This window comes from Schistocerca gregaria, chromosome 9 (genome assembly GCF_023897955.1).
Source record: "Schistocerca gregaria isolate iqSchGreg1 chromosome 9, iqSchGreg1.2, whole genome shotgun sequence".
Taxonomy (NCBI): Eukaryota; Metazoa; Arthropoda; class Insecta; order Orthoptera; family Acrididae; genus Schistocerca; species Schistocerca gregaria.
This window is the reverse complement of record NC_064928.1, coordinates 135,611,782-135,634,154: the sequence shown is the minus strand read 5'-3', so window position 1 is coordinate 135,634,154 and position 22,373 is coordinate 135,611,782. Positions and strand designations below refer to the sequence as shown.

General features: G+C 42.7%; 1 protein-coding gene across 1 annotated transcript in view; it reads left to right on the top strand.

The window, feature by feature from the left end:
• Positions 1-22,373, top strand: part of LOC126291467 (uncharacterized) — a 2,161,958-nt gene that overhangs the window by 201,144 nt on the left and 1,938,441 nt on the right. The window contains exons 11-12 of the mRNA XM_049984978.1: positions 12,109-12,362; positions 16,072-16,262. Coding sequence (XP_049840935.1) covers positions 12,109-12,362; positions 16,072-16,262 — 445 coding nt within the window. The remainder of the gene's footprint in view (positions 1-12,108; positions 12,363-16,071; positions 16,263-22,373) is intronic.

Sequence of the window (22,373 nt, the reverse complement as noted above, 5' to 3'; positions counted from 1 at the left end):
CGGTTCTAGGCGCGTCAGTCCGGAACCGCGTGACTGCTACGGTCGCAGGTGCGAATCCTGCTTCGGGCATGGATGTGTGTGATGTCCTTAGGGTAGTTAGGTTTAAGTAGTTCTAAGGGACTGATGACCTAAGATGTTAAGTCCAATAGTGCTCAGAGCCATTTGAACAATTTTGAACAAAAGAATGCAGTGATAATGATGTCTGGTGTTCAGAAACAGTCATCTTGTTGTCATGTATTGAAGGAATTAAAATATTTAGCTGATTCTCCTCACTGGAAGTAAATTAACAAAGAATTTTTATTTGGTTGGTGCTTTCAAAGCGCACAAACATGAAGCTAGTTGAAAAACATTACTTACTGAAATAAGAAACATCTATAACTTCAGTACAGAAGGTTACTACTGAATGCATTTTTACATTTATTTAACTCAATGCCTAAGTTTTGCAGAATCTTTGAAAACACTTTAAACTGCAGTGAATCATTCTTTCAATAGTTTTACAACATAATTTACATATCCCTGATTTTACCAGTTTCTCTACACAGTATATATACATTCATATATATTATAGGTTGGCCAGAATATCTCTCAAAATCATCACAATAAAATATTTGACGTAATTCAGAAAGACATTAAATCAAAAATCATTAAATTTTTTACAAAACTCTTAATATCACTTTCTTTCGGTCTTTATCTTTAACACTTGGTTTAGTCATATTAGGATAAGTATTCAATATCCCCAGTAAAACTCTGCTTCATCATACCAATCAGTTTATTTAAATTAGTCACATATAATACATTTTAGTCACTATTCCAAAACCTATTCATCATCTTTCATCATTTCAGCATGTTCTTCTGCAATCAGCATCTTCTTCCATAACTAGTTAGGTTCTTGATTAAGCACTGTTCCATGACGTCCTGTCTATTTTCCAACCCAATAACACTCTCTTCTACAAGTCACATGATTCCACCATTAGTTTCCTTATAATGATTCTTCATTCAGATGTCATCTCTTCTTATCTTTGCAACACTATTTCGGTATCCATTGTCTGTTTTTCAACAAAACAACACACCCTTCTCAGAAACAGATTACTTCATTTCCTCATTAATTGTTTTCTTTGCTAATCATAGACCTCATGATTTAAAAGTAAACTCTGTCGGATCAGGAGTCGGAAGGCCGTAACGGTACTGACCAACTGCCATTTCATCCTCAGACTACAGTGATCACTAGATGCGGACATGGAGGGGTATGTGATCAACATACTGCTCAACCATCAGTTGTCAGTTTTCATGACTGGAGCAGCTACTTCTCAATCGAATAGTTCCTTAAGGCATTATTACTCTTCCGAATTTCTTAATACTTTCCTTGACTCTGAATTTCCTTAGATTTCCAGTAATTAACTTCAGCACAACACCCTGCAGTATTCAAATTTTTCCTCGATAGTGAAGAAGATTACAGATAAAGTTCAAAATGACAGAGGAGGAAGACTGACTTTATGAAAGGAAGAAGAAATAGTATTGTCAAAAATTCGAGTGCCTTATCAAAGTCAATCACCTGGAATTGGAAAGAGTGAGATGCCCTCTGAGGTCATTACCCCCCAGCTACCGTCCTCGATTTATTACAACATTCCAAATCTTTCATTTATCTTAAGTATATGATAGAAATTTGTCACCTTCCTCATCTGTAACAATACGGAGGGGTGGAGATCTCTTCTGAACAACACGTTGTGAGGCATCCCAAATATGCTCAATAATGTTCAAGCCTGGGAAGTCTGGTGGCCAGCGGAACTAATTATGCTCAGAAGAATGTTCCTGAAGCCACTCTGTGGCAATTTTGGACGTGTGGAGTGTCGCACTGTCCTGCTGGAATTGTCCTAGTCAGTCGGAACGCACATTGGACATGAATGGATGTCGGCGATCAGACAAGAGGCTTACGTACGTGTCACCTGTCAGAATCGTAACTAGACGTGTCAGGGGTCCCACATTACTCCAGCTGCACACACGCCACACCGTTACAGAGCCTCCACGAGCTTGAACTGTCTCCTGTTGAGATGCAGGGTCTACGATTCACAAGGTTGTGTTCATATCGATACACGTCCATCCACACTATACAATTTCAAACGAGACTCGTTCGACCAGGCCGCATGTTTCCAGTCATCAGCAGTCCAATATCGGTGTTGAAGGGCCCAGGCGAGGCGTGAAATTTTGTGTCGTGCAGTCATCAAGGATACACGAGTGGATCTTCGGCTCCGAAAGCCCATATCGATGATATTTCGTTGAATGTTTCGCATGCTGACACTTTTTGTTGGCCCAGCATTGAAATCTCCAGCAATTTGCAGTTTGGTTACCGTTCTGTCTCGCTGAACAATTCTTTTCAGTTGTTGTTGGGCCCGTTTTTGAAGGACCTTTTTCCGGCCGCAGCGATGTCAGAGGTTTGATGTTTGACCGGAATCATGATATTGACGGTTTGCTCGTGGTATGGTCGTACTGGAAAGTTCCTACTTCATTGCTACCTCGGAGATGGTGTGCCCATCTCTCGTGCACCGACTGCAACACCACGTTCAAACCCACTTAAATCTTGATAACTTGCCACTGTAGTAGCAATAACCGGTCTACCAACTGCACCAGAGTCGTTGTCTTTTATAAGCATATCGGCCTCAGCGCAGTATTCTGTTTGTTCATATATCTCTGTATCTGAATACGCATGGCTATACCAGTTTCTTTGGTGCTTCAGTGTATATGTAATTTCTGATCAACCAAACAACAACCCCTACCCATTTGTACATGTTCTAAGGTCACGTTCTACGGTAGACAATCTGTTGTCCTGCTCATGCGGTTTAGTTTGTACTGTTTCAACTTTATTAGTCAACTGGTCTGTGTTAAATTCTATCACTTCCACACGATTAGACACGTTCTTCGCAGCTCTTAAACAATTTGCACAATATTAATTTTAATTTCCAAAGCTTTGAGGTCATTTGCGCAAACACGTTTTTTTTTTTAAATATTATGTACAGCCTCCTTAATTTCATTTACCTCGTGCTTATTTCCAATAGCTACCTTCGTAATAACCTCTGTTAATTGACTTTTACCATTTTCTGAGAATTTCTTACAAGCTTTCTCAGCTTGTATAGTCAATCTAAGTATCAGAAAATGCAAATCATTTTCTCACATTTTCTTTGACTCCGCAACATAGTTTTCCAATTTCACGTTAATTTCAGATTTAAACGGTTTATGTTCACCAGCCCAACTATTAATACTACTAGACTGATGTTTCAACTCGCTAGCAAAACTTTTGTGTGCTTCTGTCTGATGTCCTATTTTCTTATCCAGGTGAGTCGTCTGTTGTTCCATATTTTTATTTATATAAGTAAAATTTTTGTTTATCACCATAAAATTGTTTTTCATAGTTTCCATTTATGCAACAACCATTTCCTGCATACTTTCTGCCCTCCTTTCGACAGTCATCAGACCGTGTTGTGCATATGTTTCCACACTTACTTATTTATTTACGTTGCATAGACTAACATCAAATAGAACTACTATCACTCAAATAATTCAAGCGATTGCTGTCACAGTTTAGACTCCCATAGCTTCATTTGTGTAAACATTCTTTTCCAGTTACACCCCCACAAATGGAGATTACTGAGTTATATCGTCAACTCAGCATTATTTATTAGATCACCTGTTTCATTTTCAGGATTGCTGGTTTGACTAGCACTACATTGTACTTCATCCCCTTCTCTCACAATTACAGACTTCTCACTTTCTTCCCCCCCCCCCCCCCCCCTTGTAAGTTTTTTAATACAAAGATACAACAAATGAATTACATTTAACTTATCTCCAGTTGTCTCTAATGGTCGCTGCATGTTGTTTCTGTGTGTCGAATCTCTGTCGTCAGTTATAGCAGTTCCTGGGTCCACAATTGCTGCACTGCCCTCTTCTGCTGGCTCTTAGTTGCAACATATGCCGCTGCCTCATCCAATTCTGTGGTGCGCCCTATGTTTTCTCGCTGATATTTGCCGCAGTAAATTTCCAGTCCTCTTGGCATCGGCCCTCTTTTTAATATTTGGGTGCACAGTTCCATGTTACTGTGTTACACTGTCCTCTTTCTAAATTGTTCCCGACCGCTGTTTCGACATCCTACAGTTTTTATTTTCGGGCGCTGTGCTCCACTTGTGGCGGCGCGGCTACTTTTTCTCGTCCTACAGAAAGTGTCCGCTCTCATTACGGTGGGCTTGTTCTTCTGTTGTCCGGTCGACACGCGTTTCCTGTTAAAAACGAATGCTACATTCTACTGGAAAAGCTGTAGTAAAATCAGAAGCATTAGACAAATCCAATGGGTGCAACAAATGTTTATCAGTATCAGGTTAAATGAGAGATTAATTGAAAGGTAGCCTGTGAGTGAAAACTTCGATATATTGGCGCTTATTTGATACAAAAACCTTGCCAAACCTAAATTAATCTTAAGTTGTTTCAGCACTCAAATCACTCGTAATAGCCTGTTTACGGTATTGAACCAAACCTAATACCGGAAAGGATTACGAAACGTAGTACCTGTGACAGAATGTTCGCTCAAATATTACACACTTTGACCATTATTAGTGTTCAGATTATGGTCACGGCTGTATATCACGCCACATGAATTTTGGTTATTCAAAAGTCACTGTTTACATATTACTATCGGAAACTGACATGCTCGTTTTCCTCAAAAATTTCATCCACTTTGCTGCACTCCACTGTCAAGTTTTAATCATTATTCTGCAAAATTATCTCGCCTCTTCGGAACTCCTTATATCCGCGTCGGAACATGATGATGGTTGAGCTTCGAAAGAACTCTTTACACTTCACAAACCAGTTCTTTAGCCTACAAGTGACGCATGATCGTACTGAACTCTGACTGGCTGATACACATAACAGCCAATCCGACATTACCATGAAAACCACGCACTGCACATCTTTTACATTTGACCAAAAACAACTTAATAGTTCCTATGAACAATTTATTAAATAAAAAAATTAGAAACTCTACGAATACCCAAGTAACTCCCTCTTTAAATAACGAAATTATTGTAAAATATTCCTTGTTTTCGGAGTCCCCTAAAAGGGCTAGTTACACTTTACAGTCTCTAAAAAATGGCTCTGAGCACTATGGGACTTAACATCTGTGGGCATCATTCCCCTAGAACTAAGAACTACTTAAACCTAACTAACCTAAGGACAGCACACACATCCATGCCCGAGGAAGGATTCGAACCTGCGACCATAGCAGTCCCGCGGTTCCGGACTGAGCGCCTAGAACCGCTAGACCACCGCGGCCGGCTTACAGTGTCTACTGAGTATAACTCACTCTCTTTTTACACAGTTCTCACAAGAACGTTTACTCAGTTAATAAACATACCAATATTTATATATATAATCTTCCTTTACATTCACACCATCATTCAGACCGATAAACAAATTAAATTAACAATAAATAATGAATCTCGCTTTAATCGCGACAGGTCACTTTCGTTTCCAAAATATGTTTTAACTACACATTACACTCAAGTGCCACAGAAACCGGTATAAGCATGCTGTTCAAATACAGAGATATTAAACAGGCAGAACACAGCCTTGCGGTCGGCAACGCCTATATAAGACAGCCACTGTCTCGTGCAATTGTTATACTGGTTAGTGCTGCAATAATAGCAGGTTATCAATGTTTGAATGTAACATTATAGTCTGCACACGAACGATGGGTCACAGTATATCCGAGGCAACGATGATGTGCGGATTTTGCCGCACGGCTATTTCACAAGTGTACCGTGGACGTCAGGAATCCGATAAAACATCAAATCTCCGACATCGCCGCGCCCGAAAAAAGATCCTACAAGAACGGGATCAACGACGACAGAAGAGAATCGTCCAGTGTGACAGAAGTGCAGCCCTTCCGCAAATTGCTGCAGATTTCAATGCTGGGCCACCTACAAATGTCAGCGTGCGAACCATTCGACGAAACATAATCGATAGGCGCTTTCGAAGCCAAAGGCCCATTCGCGCATCCTTGAAGACTGCATGACACAAAACTATACACCTATCCGGCGCCCATGAACACCGCCAATGGGCTGTTGAGGACTGGAAACATGATACTTGGTCCGATGAGTCTCGTTTGAAATTGTATCAAGCAGATGCACGTGTAACGGTATGGAGACAACCTCGTGAATCCATGGACCACGCATCACAGCAGGTGACTGTTCAAGGTGGTGGAGGCTCTGTAATGGTGTGAGGCGTGTGGAGTGATATGGGAAATATGGTACATCTAGATACGATACTGACAGGTGAGACGCATGTAAGCATCCTGTCTGATCACCTGCATCCATTCTTGTCCATTGTGCAATATAAAACTTGGGCAATTCCAGCACGACAATGCGACACTCCACACCTCCAGAATTATTACAGAGTGGCTGCAGGTACCCTCTGAGTTTAAACACTTCCGCTGCCTACCAGACATCCCAGACATGAACAGTGTTGAGCTTATCTGGGATGCCTTGCAACGTTCATTTCAGAAGAGATCTCCGTCCCCTGTACTCTTCGGATTTATGGACTATTCATGGTGTCAGTTCCCTTCAGCACTACTTCAGACATGAGTCGAGTGCATCCCACGTGTTGTTGCGGCACTTCTGCGAGTTCTCAGGGTCATACACGTTATTAGGCAAGTGTACCAGTTTCTTTGGCTCTTCAGTGTATTTCATAATCCATAAGATTCGGCAAGACTCAGCGGAGCAGCGCCTCTGAGGAAGTCCAGCGCAGTCCTGGACGAAACGTAAGGAGCAGAAAAGTTCTTGGACCACGACCTCACATCCCAGAAAGTATATCAACAGCCAATCCATAAGATGCTCTCAGCCTTCGGCCACAGTTGTACCTACTTGCAGTTAGCTACTGGATCAGAGTGTGTATGTCTGCCTGCTTCTGTCTCTAACTTAGATTGGTACAAGACAGAGCGCTACGCTTCATCGTCACTGTCAGAAAAAATTACCGATAATTATAGAACACTGATCATATCATATATTTTAAGATAATCTTCTCATTTCCCTTATTCGTTTTTCGAGTGCCACTTTTCGTGTTGTTCCTCACAGATCTTGTTCTATCAGGTGACCATACTTATTCTAAACATATAAATGTTTGTGATATTATGACTTTGGTTTCTACTTTACAGTACTTAATAATTTATCTAAATAATTGTATGATCTACATGTGATTTGCACACTTGTGACAAAAATTATAGGGAATGATCTCGTTGGTATCGTTAATGCTGGTAAACTACATATTACGAACATGTAAGTACTTCACTAGCTTAATTGTAATAAGAACTTTCACACAAATTTACAATATTCGTCATAATAGATAGTAATACACTTCATTTTAATTTTTAAGGTACACATTTTACCAGATTTTAATTAAAATTTATATGTGGAGCAGAATTTGTACAGAGTAAATGCTTTTAGACTGCATAAAAATGTGTTTTGCTAGTTGTCAGACATTTTGTACTATGGGGCAAAATATCACACAAGTCTTTGGAAATGCATTGAACTCTTTCCAGAGACTCCGACAGCTGAAATGGTGTCTGATGAAAGTAATTGTTCTTCAGGTATTGTAGATAGTGACATTACAAACCTTCTCGAATTGTATGGACTGTTTCTGACGAATTCATTGCAGAATAGTCATGCTGTGAAGAAGCTTCCAAAATGCCTAACTCCTTGAATAAATGCCTAGAAATGACTGTTTGTGAACACCATATGTCATTCTCACAGCTTGCTTTCTTCCTATGTGATGTGTGTTATCATGTAATTGTCCCATAAGACACCAGTGAGTGCGCTAGTGGTCATTAACTTTTTTATGTTAAAGATGACAGCAGCCTCAAAGCATATATTGAAAATGTTATCAATGATGATGATGCTGGTGGTTATCATAACTCCTCATGCAAATTATGTTGAATGTCTTAAAATGGCCAGAGGAGTTAGGCATATAATATGTATGCTCCAAAAAATTTAATTATAATTAGCACTAAGTATTACCACATTATCAGTTGGAGAAATGTATATTAAGACTGTTACATTAACTTTCCATAAATTTCTACTGTAGTATCTCAAGCTTCAAAATCGTGATCACAATCAACTCTGATAATATGGCTTCTTTCATATTTCTATCACTTTTTAGTGCAAGAGGCAAGGTATCATTCCTTCATATCCAATCCGAATTTACTGGCGGGTACATTCCTTCATATCAAATCTTAATTTACTGGAGGGTACGATATATCTATCAGTATTCAACATTACTGATTCAGTAGTCTAATGGTTTTCATAGATGCATGTAACATTTACTTTGTTTGTAAGCTGTAACGCCTTTAAATAATCGGAAATTAATTTATTTAACTCATTTACATTAATAAATCCGTTAATATTTGTTACCATAGCTTGGCCCTGCGCAGTGTCAGAATTCACTTTCATCTCACAAGGCATATGGAACAAGAATCAGCTCCGAGACGACCTTATCATTATATACGAAATCCATAATAGAGAGCAGCAGATGATGTAGACTGAATGTTTTGACCTGCACGTGGCATGACAAGCTCAGGCATCATCAGTTGGCTGTTGGTGGTGCACCACTTACGGTGGTAATAGCATCAGTCATGTGGAATTTAGGAGTTCTCTCACTGTCGCATATTTAAGTTCTGCATTCATATACCCAGTCAGTGAGATATATACAAGTCAGACTGTGTGTGGTGCATAATGCTTGGGTGTAGCTGGCTGAGCATTATCGGTTAAGTTGACTGCAGTCTTAAGCAAGGTCCATTCCTGAGAATAAATAAACAATGCATTCTCTTGCTCTCATATCACAGGGCATGTGCAGCATGGCCATGGTAGTGACAGTCACTGGAGAGATAAGTAAATGGACTGTTCTCCCATGACAATATGATTGTATGTTGTCTTCATACAACAGAGCAGATTTGATGTAGTCTGAGAAGTTTGACCCATGAAATATGCGCTGTTTTCAGGAGTTTCTAGTGGAACACACGCAGCATGGAACTCTGCCGTAACACTCCAAATAAACTAATATTTCTTAAACTAAAAGTTCTCTCTTGACAAAGTCATTGTATGCAGACTATCTAAATCGGAGGAATAGTGTAACTTGCTATTTGTTGCATGTTTATATGAGAGAGTCATCTGCTGTGGCAGTCAACATACAATACCGTCAGGGTGAATAAATAAAACATTGTCTTCCGACCATATAATGGTATGGTATCTTGTACAGCTGAACAGCGGCTGATGTAGTCTGAAATGTTTTGGCCCTCATTTGGCCTGTCATTACCACGTGTTACAGTGGGGAATATTTGTTGCAGCTACCTTCAGTGGAGGTTCACATTCAGTGCAGGGGGCATAGTGTTCCCTTATAGCCATATCATTGTATGTTGCCTTTATAGAGCTGATCAGATGAGATGCAGTCTGAGATGTTTCCGCCCACACAACAAATCATCGTCAGGTGTTCCTGTTGGAGCAATCGGTTTTCGACACAGGTGGTTTAAATGAGAAAATCTTTCTCATGAGATAATATCGTTGTATTCGGCCCTCATATGGGTGATCAACATTTGAATCTGAGATGTTGTGTCGTGTCTTATGTTGTCATTCTCAGGTGTTTCCCATGTGGTAGGTGCAGCAAATTTGGTTGGAACTGTAGATTTTGTCATCCTGGTGAAGAAATAATTAAAGTGTTCTCTTATGCCTCTGTCCTTACTTACTGCCTTTACGCAGCTGATTATCAAATTATGTAGTTTGAGATGTTTCAGTCTGTACATGTCTTGTCATCCACACACACTGGTGGAGGCCCATAGTCAATGGCATTAGTAAAGAAACCTAGTCGAGACTAAGTCGTTTTATGTCGCTTTCCCACTGATAATCAGCAGCTGAGATTGTCTCAGACGTTTCAGCCTGTGTATGCTGAGTTATCCTCAGGTCCCACTGACGGGGTGCATGTGCTACAGCTGGATGTGGCAGCAGCTGATGTCCAACAAGTAAATATACTGTTCTCTCTCGACTATGTCATTTCATGCTGCTTACATTAGCCAGAGCTGCCATTGACATGGCCTGTGACATTTCGGTCCACATGTGGCTTGTCATACATCGACATCTACATTTATACTCCGCAAGCCACCCAATGGTGTGTGGCGGAGGGCACTTAACGTGCCGCTGTCAGTACCTCCCTTTTCTGTTCCAGTCGTGTATGGTTCGCCTGGAAGAACGACTGTCTGAAAGCCTCCGTGCGCCCTCGAATCTCTCTAATTTTACATTCGTGATCTCCTCGAGAAGCGTAAGTACGGGGAAGCAATATATCCGATACCTCATCCAGAAACGCACCCTCTCGAAATCTGGCGAGCAAGCTACACCGTGATGCAGAGCGCCTCTCGTGCAGATTCTGCCACTTGAGTTTGCTAAACATCTCCGTAATGCTGTCACGGTCACCAAATAACCCTGTGACGAAACGCGCCGCTCTTCTTTGGATCTTCTCTATCTCCTCTGTCAACCCGATCTGATACGGATCCCACACTGATGAGCAATACTCAAGTAAAGGTGGAACGAGTGCTTAGTAAACCACCTCCTTTGTTGATGGACTACATTTTCTAAGGACTCTTCCAATGAATCTCAACCTGGTACCCGCCTTACCAACAATTTTTATGATCATTCCACTTCAAATCGTTCCGCACGCATACTCCCAGGTATTTTACAGAAGTAACTTATACCAGCGTTTTTTCCGCTATCATATAATCATACAATAAAGGATCCTTCTTTCTATGTATTCGCAATACATTACATTTCTCTATGTTAAGGGTCAGTTGCCACTCCCTGCACCAAGTGCCTATCCGCTGCAGATCTTCCTGCAATTTTCTAATGCTGCAACTCCTCTGATACTACAGCATCATCCACGAAAAGCTTCATGGAACTTCCGACACTATCTACTAGGTCATTTATATACAGGGTGTTACAGAAAGGTACGGCCAAACTTTCGGGAAACATTCCTCACACACAAATAAAGAAAAGATGTTATGTGGACATGTGTCCGGAAACGCTTAATTTCCATGTTAGAGCTCATTTTAGTTTCTTCCACCTACGCTCAATGGAGCACGTTATCATGATTTCATATGGGATACTCTACCTGTGCTGCTAGAACATGTGCCTTTACAAGTACGACACAACATGTGGTTCATGGAGGTTGGAGCTCCTGCAAATTTCAGTCAAAGTGTTCGTACGGCTCTCAACAACAGATTCGGTGACCGATGGATTGGTAGAGGCGGAACAATTGCATGGCCTCCATGCTCTCCTGACCTTAACCCTCTTGACTTCCATTTATGGGGGCATTTGAAAGCTCTTGCCTACGCAACCCCGGTACCAAATGTAGAGACTCTTCGTGCTCGTGTTGTGGACTGCTGTGGTATAATACGCCATTCTCCAGGGCTGCATCAGCGCATCGGGGATTCCACGCGACGGAGGGTCGATGCATGTATCGTCGCTAACGGAGGACATTTTGAACATTTCCTGTAACAAAGTGTTTGAAGTCACGCTGGTACGTTCTGTTGCTGTGTGTTTCCATTCCATGAATAATGTGATTTGAAGAGAAGTAATGAAATGAGCTCTAACATGGAAAGTATGCGTTTCTGGTCACATGTCCACATAACATATTTTCTTTCTTTGTCTGTGAGGAATGTTTCCTGAAAGTTTGGTCGTACCTTTTTAACACGCTGTATATTGTGAAAAGCCATGGTCGCATAACACTCGCCTGTGGCGCGCCAGAGGTTACTGTAACGTCTGTAGACGTCTCTCCATTGATAACAACATGCTGTGTTCTGTTTCCTAAAAACTCTTCAATCCAGCCACACAGCTGGTCTGATATTCCGTAGGCTCTTACTTTGTTTATCAGGCGAGAGTGCGGGATTCCTTGTGGTCCGCATGTAGTGCAGCTTGAGGTGACTCGAGGCAATGTCAAAGAGAAGGGGAAGGCATTCTATGACGACCGTGTCATTTCATGCTGTTTTGATGTGGCCCGAGACGTTTCAGCCTGTATGTGTGTCGTCGTCGTCAGGTGTCGCCGGTGGGGCGAACGCGGCGCGGCCGGCTGCGGCGGCAGTCGACGTCGATCACGGGCGGCCCGCTGTCGCGCGCGGGCTCTGTGTGCCCGCCGCCGCCGCGCTCGCCCGACTCCTGCTCCTCCACCTGCTCCTCCAGGGACCCTTCGCCCTGCGCCCGCGAGCGCGCCGGCAGCTCTGCCGGGCCCATCGCGCACGCTCCCGCCATCCGCCGGCAGTCCACCACCGAGGAGATCCTCATCGCCAGGGGGTGAGTCCGGCTCTCTGCACCGTACCTCCATTCTGCTCTGGCTGCCACTACTCGAACACTGCACAGTTGTTTCAGCTGCATCTTAATCACCTTCCTCCTTCTGTAAACAGGGGCTCCTCAACTCCAACCCTTCCAAAATATTTATAACATAAATCACCTGAAGCCTTCACCAACACTATTTCTACCTTATCATTCACAGGTACCCTATCCAAATAGCCAACCCATTTTTTTCCTTTATTGTAATTACACGCCTCATACAAGGCAGGCTGGCAGCAGCCTACATATACCGCTCTTCAGCCAATAGATACAACAGATAGACATAGCAGACAACATAAAAAGCATGGTAATACATGATGAACATTACTGATAGATTAGGAGCCCTTCGACGGAAGGCACGGTACACGAAGGTGGTCATCAGTAGGACGAAGACATCCAGATGGAGACAAGAACGTCGGAGGACACCGAGCAAAACACTGCAGCACAAAACATAGAAACACTGATGTACGGAAGCAATGGTGACGATCATCGGCGAAGCACTCAGAAACACACTGATGAAGGAGGTGGGCGGGTCCTGGCTCTGGGTGGAAGGGACAAAAGGAGAGTGGGAAGGGGGCCAGTGGGAGAAACAAGGGCAAGTCTGGGGGAGGGGAGAGGGGAGGGGTTGGGAGCCTGTGGAGGGGGAAGCGAGAGACGTGGAGAGAGGAGGGGGGAGAAAGGAAGGTGAGGATGGAGCCCTGAGGGAACGGGGGGGCCAATGGGGGTGGGGGGGGGGGGAGGAAGAGTCAAATCTGGTATGGACAACCCAATAAATTACCTCACACTAACTGTTGACCAGAAATTAACTTGGAAATCCTACTTACTATCCAAAACAAAAAAGATCTAGAATAGACTTAAACTACCAATACTGCAACCTGACTGAGCATCATGTCTGCTTACTTCCACAGCATTGCATACCTAAAAGGCCTTATTCCAACCTATTCTCTCTTATGGCAGTATCTACTGCATTTCTGTTCCAACAAAATTCTAACACTCCTTCAAAATCCTTGAAGAAAATTCAGAAGTCCTCGTCTTACATCTCCATCGACCTCTGTCCAGTCACTAATATTTTCCTTTACGATAACGAGTGCTGACCTAAAAATTAACAGATTAGTGTGATACCTGGAGTACAGTGAAGCCAGGAAGATATGAAAACACTATGTTGACACTGTTAACCGAGTATTAGTGCAACGGCTGTGCTCACCCAAATAATATTTCAACCCTATTACGAATAAGTATTTGTCTCTCAGTAAGTATATGGTTCGAGATGCAATACTAATGAAGAAAAAGTGGTAAGATCGTCTACATCAACTCCTACCTATATTTCACACATTGTACTTACCACACTGCAGTGAGGAACCCGCAGAACCTGGTGCAATGGGCTCAACTATTGCATTTGGGCTTTTTTTCCTTCATTTTCCTGTGCCTACCTTTGCACTGGGGCTGTTGGTTTCAAACCTCAATGTGACCATCCTACTATAACTTCCCATGGCCGCCTCAATCAGTTGATGGAAATGCCAAGATTTTACGTTTCAAAAGAACATCGCCGACTTCCTTTCCCAAACGTGACCGGTCGATGATTATCTTTCGTCTCTAACGATTTTCTGGTCAGTGTGAGAGTAAACAATTGCTTCATCCACCGTACACGTACATACTCTTACAAGTTATCATCATTCATGCAAGATGTGATTTGGAGCTATCTTACACCAGCACTGTCATCGCCTGTTATACAGGGTGGTCAGAAATGTCTAAAATGCTTGTCCTAATGTTGTAGGGCAGATTGTACTGAGACATAAATGTTAAGAAAAAAATGTGATACGTTGCGCCGTTTCCGAGATATTTAGCATAGAATTTAGCCAATCGGGGCGCCGCGCTCTCACATTCAAGCGGCCTGCCAGGGTCGGTATTGCCCAACGACTGCTTTGTTTGGTTAGCTGAAACTTGAATTTACGCTCGTGACGATCTGATTGGCTAACTTCAATTCTAAATAACTCGGAAACGGAGCAACGTATAGTATTTTTTTGTTAACATTTATGTCTCAGTACAACTTTCCCGGAAACATCACTACAAGCGTTTCAGACATTTTCTTACCACCCTGTACATCATCACACACACACACACACACACACACACACACACACACACACACTGATGAGGCATATATGTAATTTCTTGTTAGTAGACCATCAGAAACGAATGCAGCAGTGATTCTGTGTGGCATGGTTTCCAAAACTAAGTGGCAACACGCGTCTATGTATAAAACCGCTTTTTCCCACAGGTTAAGGGTCTGTGGATGTGGAGCTGATGCCCAATAGCGTCGCAGATACTGGCCAATATGGGGGCAAGTCATCAACGTCAGTTTACTGTCATGGTGTTCTGACTACTGTGACAGGACTGTGGCGTTGTCACGCACAGAGATACGCTGCTGGGAGATGCCATCGCCATTATAGCAAACATGAAGCACGTTGCGATACAGATGGTCTGCAATTTTTGCGCGGTCCACAGCTGTCACTTTTGCATGGAAGCTCAGGTGAACACTTCTTTGCTGGCCTGCATCTGTGGAGCGTTACATGTTTCGATTAAATGTCCTCCAGTATGAAGGAGAATCTGGACACAAGTATCGACAAGGTGTAAGAAGAAGCGTGCTTCTTGGAACGAAACGAATCGTCCCGTTTGGCGTGCGGTCCGCTTTCGCTTATCCATTGCCCGATGCAATCGTAATTGACATGTTACGTGCACAACGTTACCTAACGCTATTGAGTATCGTGGTGGCCAGTGGACATAATTTTTTGATTAATCATTCTAGAATCATGTTGCAGCTTCCTGACTTGTATTTCAGTTACTGACATGGTTACATGCACTCATCGGTACCGAGCAATATTGAGTGTCGTGGTGGCTAGTGGTTATAACCTTTTGGCCACCCTCAGTGTAGAATCATACTGCAGCTTCCTGACAGGCATATCAATTACTGACCAGGGAAACTCTCCATCGCACCACCCATTAGATTTAATGGTGATATGTCGCAACGGACAGCCTGTCAATAACTGAATACAGGTCAAGCATGAAAAAAGGAAGAAGGTGTACTGAATTGTGAAAAAAGAAGCAAAATCGAAACAGTGAATGTTCGAAGCCCGAGATATGGAACATCAAGCGAATTTCAACAACCACACCGTCGTGGTTATGTTGAGGGACTGAGAAGGAGGACATCCATGCTCTAATCTACCTTGTGGACCATACATTTTTTTACTAAATAAGGAACTCGTCGTCCGGTCATCTACTGGTCCATTTTACCACTATATCTGAGGGGTGTGCGATGGAGAGATTCCCTAGTAAGAGTAGTCCTACTGTATATGATACACCCCCTCCTTCCTGCGGCCTCTGAGGTCACTTACCGAACTGTAGAGATGGAGACTTTCAGTCTAACGTGGGTCCTGAACAACAGTGACACATGGTACGTCTGGCTGCCATCCCTACCCCCCCCCCCCCCCCTCCACGCCACCCCGCACCCAACCATCTCCGGGAGCCGCACCTCAGATCAATCCCTCGTATCATGTAAACTCGTCGATGTGACTTCTTTATCGGCCGGGATATGTAGCAAGGCGCTAACCGCGCCGCGCCTCAGCACTCTGGCGACGATGAGGTGACGACAGGTCTCGGTGGTGTGCCCCGACAGGTTCCGGCGGCAGTCTACCACGGAGGAGATGATCCGGTGCCGCAACTTCCGGCGCCAGAGTTCGCAGTCTGCGGAGGAGTGCACGCGCTCCCGCGGCCGCCGCGACTCGTCGGCGCAGATCATCGACGGCACCTTCGCCACCATGACCGTCGAGACGAGCAGCACCTTCTTCGACTCGAGCACGCAGACCGGTGAGTAGACAGCGGCAGCAGGGGCGGGCTCGGGGCGCTCGTGAGCACACTGATTCCGAACCTAACATCGAGAATGCTGCTTCCCCGTGGCTGTAACCGTGAACACTATGTACCTCATGGGCAGAAGCCTGTTAGTCATACAACCAGACATCTCTTCAGCACTGTGGTTCGATTATCTGAAGCTGAGTAAACTCATGTGACGTCCATCTTTGGCGTGGGGCTGGGACACGGATGTCACACCGCTCATTCACGTCTAATAAAAATTCTAATGCAAATGTGGTGTGCGTACTGCAAGACCTTCGGTGCACACACCATCAGATTATTTGACTTGTCACTCTAACGAGGTAGGCGAGTGTCAGCAATATGTCTTGTGGTCTTATCGTGGCGTGTTTATCTTCTGCCGTTATGTCAGACGATGGAAATGACACTTGCACGGTCAGAGTAGCAGATTGACGGCGACTAACTTTAAACAGAACTTGATTAATTTTCTTACACATTTATTAAAATAGAAATAAGCATAAACCTTCTGTAACTTGATTCTGGATGCTATTTACAATTACAATCTGCAGTTCCTTTGGTCTTGGTATGTTAATCTTATTCTCACATATCTCTGATACTTGACAAAGTGTCTATACATTTATCTTCATGGCTATGTACAGGAATATGATAATCTTCTTAGGTGCAGACTGAAACTTGGCTGTAGACTGGGACAGACTAATGCAGACTGGTACAGACAAATGCAGACTGACTAATTGAAGGTCTGTACACACATTATAATACCCCACACATACAGGTATCACTGCGCGAGTGTGATCCACGAGGAGAAAAGGTTCTACGTTAGCAACAATTTCATTGGCTGCGTTACATATTAATACGCGGATCGGCGGAAGCAGAATTTGGTCCGTCTCTAAGGCAGCGCCATCTGGTAGTGCGGAGATGGATGCGTGCTGCGTCTGCGCTGTTGTGCTTAGCGGGGCGAGCTCTATTGGGAAAGTTGTGTACGCACTGACTACGCCGAACTATGTACACAACAGCAAACAACTTACGGAAACGCAGAATGGTGACGTCTTTGGTATCAACCGGTGTTTCGATAAAGTGCACACCTTGTTGTTTCAAGGTAGCAATCCGCTGAGCGCTGATGAAAATAATTAGAAGCTCGATATGAGGGGGACAATTATTATGCGGATAGACAATACACACACACACACACACACACACACACACACACACACACACACACGAGCGCGCGCAAACATACTATGAACACTAGTGTCAAAAGTAAAGATGACCAACGTCAGAAGTTATCAGTATTACAGAGGGGCCGAGATGATGACACCTCTGCATGATACCAGGAATCGTCTGGAAGCTCTCGTAGCGCTAAGGAAACATGACTATTCAGTTAATCGAACATTGTGACAAGCTAACAAAGGGTAGCGTTCTAATCACCTAGAGGCTGAAGCTCTTTTGTCTGTGTTTGCTCTAAGAATACATATTTTTCTGGATGGGGCCCGCCTTTAGCAAAGAATAATTTTGCTTTTTTGGCCTAAACCTGTTTCACTGCAGTTGCAGCATTATTTTGTGGCTATTAAACATAAGGAATGTTCTTTACTGTTTATATAAAAGTAAATATTAGTTTTTAAATCTTAATTACAGATTTTTGAAGGGCACATGAAGTTATGTTTTCATACCTTCTTATCAGATGGTGTGGTTTTCCGACTGTAAAAACGTAATACAGCCCGATAGTTTATTGTAACTCCATTTTTAACAATTTCAACTATGTCTGGCTGTATGGTCGGTTTTTGCCGAAGCCAAAATAATTTTTAAAAAGATACTTGGACGCCTGCTACTAGTGCGATCGACGCGTCGTGGACGGCACACAATATTCCACTATTGGCCACTGCTGTGTTTTCCGATGGATTCGACTTAGGCAGCCGCTGCGCCATCTACGTGGCAAAGAATGCACATGTTGCCACCAAACAAATTATACAGACAGTTCAGGGTCCTAAAGTGAGTATTTTGCGATAAGGAACCAGAGGTCGCATGTAAATAATTCATGTCTTCATTGAGCAATGTGTCTTAAGCGTACCTTTCGAAACTACCTTTGTTTCATACAGGGAGTGACAGTCAGGTTGCGTATCCTGGTCCCCCTTTCCGTGAAGACAAAATTTGATAACTTGCAATGAAAGTGCGGAAGAGTGTAAGAAAAGACAAAGGTGGAGGAAAGACGAGAGAAGCGAAGAAAGAGCTGACAAATTTTAATGGTCTACATCATAATTTAATAACAACAACAGGATGGCCAAAATGCAACTGGCCTGGAAGTTTTTTCGTGCAGGTTAAGTGACATATCTGTAATTCCACAATCGTAGAAGTGCTTCTTGCCTTTCATTGTTTCAGGAACCTATCAACCGTCCTTTGACTGGCTTAATGCAGATGTCCATGAGTTCCTCTCCTGCGCCAACCTTTTCATCTCAGAGTAGCTCTATCAACCTACATTCTCTATTATCTACTAGAGATATTCCCAACTCTATCTTCCTCTACAGTTTTTATCCTCTACAGCTCCCTCTAGTACCATGAAAGTTATTCCTTTCCTTTCTTCTTGTCAATGTTTTCGATGTATTTATTTTCTCATCGCATCAGCAGAGAATCGCCTCATTCCTTACGGCACAAGTCCATCTAATTTCCAGCATTCTGCTATTGCACCATATCGCAAATACTTCAGTTTACTTCTGTTCCGGTTTTCCCGCAGTCCATATTTCAGTATCATACAACACTGTGCTTCAAACGTAAATTCCTAGGAGTTTCTTCCTCAGCTTAAGCCCTATATTTGATAACAGTAGACTTCTCTTCGCCAGGAATGCATTCTTTTCCACCGCTGTGTCCTCATTGCCTGTCGGTTACAGATTACTTTGCTGCATGGGTAACAGAATTCCTTATCCTCATCTACGTCGTGATCAATAATTCCAATGCTTAGTTTCTCGGTATTCTCATTTCTACTACTTCTCATTACTGCCGTCTTTCTTCGATATTTTTCTGAACTCATTGTACTGTTCACTCCAGTTCAAGACATCCTGTAATTCCTCTTCACTTTCAGTGAGGATAGCAATCCCATCAGCGAATTTTATCGTCATATACCTTTATCTTCAGTTTTAATTCTACTCGTTAAGCTTACATTTATTTCCGTCGTTGCTTCTTCGATTTATATACTCAACAGTAGGAGCAAAGGCTACATTCCTCTCTTACGCCCTTCATAATGCGAGCACTTCGTTCCCTCTTGGATCCCTGTTGGATCTTATACATATTGTATATTAACCGTCTTTCCCTATAGCGTGCCACTGTTATTCTCAGAATTACGAACATCCTGCAACATTTTAAACTGTCTAACGCTTTTTCCGGGTTGACAACTCCTATGAGGGTGTTTTGATTTTTCTTCATACTTGCGTCATTTTTAGTCGCAACCTGGGAACTGCCTCTCTGGTGTCTTTACCTTTCCTAAGGCTAAACATTTTCATTTTTCTGTATGATATTCTTGTCGGCAACTTAGATGCCGGTTAAGGTAATTGTGCAATACTTCTCGCACTTGTCGCTTCTTGCTTTGAAATGGGTGGATGATTTCCGAAAGTATGACAGTATATCGACAATCTCTTGCGTTATACACAACAACGAGAATAGTCGTTTTGTTGCCAATGATTTTAGAAATTTCAGTGGAATGTTATCTGTCGCATCTGCCTTATTTCACCTTAAGTCTTCCAAAGATCTTTTAAATTATTACTTAATAGTGGATGCCCTATCTCTTTCCTATCGACTTCTCCTTTTTCTTCTTCTCTCAAGTCACATCCCCTTCTCTCCTCTGCATTTTACAGTGGAATTCATATTGCACTCTCAATGTTACCGCCTTTGCTTTTAATTTCACCGAAGGTCGTTTTGACTTTTCTGTATGCTGAATCAGTCCTTCCGACAATCATTTTCTTTCCTATTTCCTCACTTTTTAATGCTACTGTTTATCACTAGCTTTCCTGCACTTCCTATTTATTGCATTCCTCAGTGACATGTGTAACTGTATTCCTGAATTATTTGATCATTATTGTATTTCTATCCTCCGTCTATCAGCTGAGGTATTTCTTCTGTTAACCATGGCTTCCTTGCACTTACCTTCCTTCTACCTATGTTTTTCTTTCCACCTACTTTAATGATAATTTCTGTTCATCTGAGCTGTATACTGAGCTACTCAATATCGCTGTGCCTCTAGCTTCACAGAATTTCAAATGTATCATTCATTAATATTTCCATATCCTATTGCTTTCCATATTGTTTCTTCCTGACTACTCTCTTAAACTTCAGCCTACTCTGCATCATAACTAAATTGTTATTTGAGATTATATTTGCTCCTGGGTACGCATTGCAATCAAATATCTGTGTTTGGAATTTCTACTGTGATGTAACCTGAGAGGGATCTTCCCATATCTTCCGTATTTTCGAAGTATACCTTCTCCTCTTGTGATTCTTAGATAGAATGGAAATCTATTGTCGAACTCAGTCTGTGGAACAAGTAACTAAGTAACTAAAGAAAAATTTCTCTCTTCAGTTTATTAGTTGACATCGTTTGTGAAAAACACCACATGTCTTAAGATACATAATGTCTGCCAAACAGATTACCGTCGAGCGAATTTCAGCAAACAAATAGCTATAAAAATACGAATATACTTTTATAAGAAAGACATTTTTTTGTCCTGGTTGTATTACTAACGTCTCTAAACATTGGTCAACGTCCCTTTGCAACATTATGGAGGATGTGTCAGTCACCATAAACAAACAATGAATTGACTTGGTGACTGTACCCGTCATTGAATAAATTTAATATTTTCCAGTTTGATGTGTTATTATCGTTCCCTTAAACTACAGAGTAATCGCCATCAAAAACAACGAGAAACCTAAAATTCTTTTCGTGTTTTAATGGCATGAATTCGTTACATCATAAATTTTATTGCAAAATTTTATACAGTTACATAACTTAATCCACGAGTTGTGGACTTTCAATTTGAAAATCGCTCCATAATGCTACTTCTGTGGGTTAGACTTTCAAACATTTCCCCTGGTAGGGCCATACTACAGTTCAGTGACCAATGGCCGTAGCAGTCTGGTCCCTTCAATTCCACAAACCACAATTCAGCATAGGGGTTTTATAAATCCTAAATACAGTTGTATATGTAGGAGAAACCAACATATTGATTAACTGTTCTAGGAAAGTTCGTTCTCGAAATTTTAAATGTAACCACAGGGTAATTCACAAACTAGTGGATACTAAGGAATCCTAGTGATTCTTCCGCACATAATGAACTAATGGAGGTTCTCTTTTCACGTTTCAGTTGAAGCTGCATCGTGGATACTGTTATTCAGTTACAGGAAAATTAGTCGTCCACTGTACCGTGTATTTGGTTAGACCACCACTCTTGCAATACACCCTCTGACAGAATTACATTGCGACCTGAACTGGGTTTCCATGTCGCGGAATTCATGTAACACTGCTCGCTTTTGCGGTCGTGTATTTCCCCTGCGTGCGCCGCCGCAAAGTGAGCCAGCTGTTGCTCGCGGCGTTTTGTTGGCAGCACTGAGGGGCTTTCCCTTCTCCCCCAGGCGTGCCCTCCCCGCTCTCCCTCGCACCCCCGCCATTACACGCGAAGCGGCGGCCGCTAATTACTGGTAATTGGGGCTTTGGCACTCGTGGCGGCGGACGCCCGTAAATAGAGAAGCCCGGGAGCGGCGGCGGCGGCGATATCAGCCCGTGCCAGGCGGCGTCGACGTCCGCGTGGTCGACGACCGCTCTACGGCACGGCGGAGCGCGGCGCCGAGCCCAAATATCCCCCAAGTGTGACTGCGTTACGTGAAGCAACGCCCCAGTATTTCGATGTCTGATGTGCCAGCCGAAGCACGTTTCAAAATGCATAAAACGGTAAGCCATTACATGGGAGTAGAGGGTGGTACTGTGTAGGCAACAACATAATTCCTCTTCTTGTTTCAACTGGCTGAACTTTGTCTCTCCAACCACAGCCTCTTCAGCAGTCCTCTTCATCTCGACGTATGAAGAACATCACGTCTCACTGGTCATATTATTCA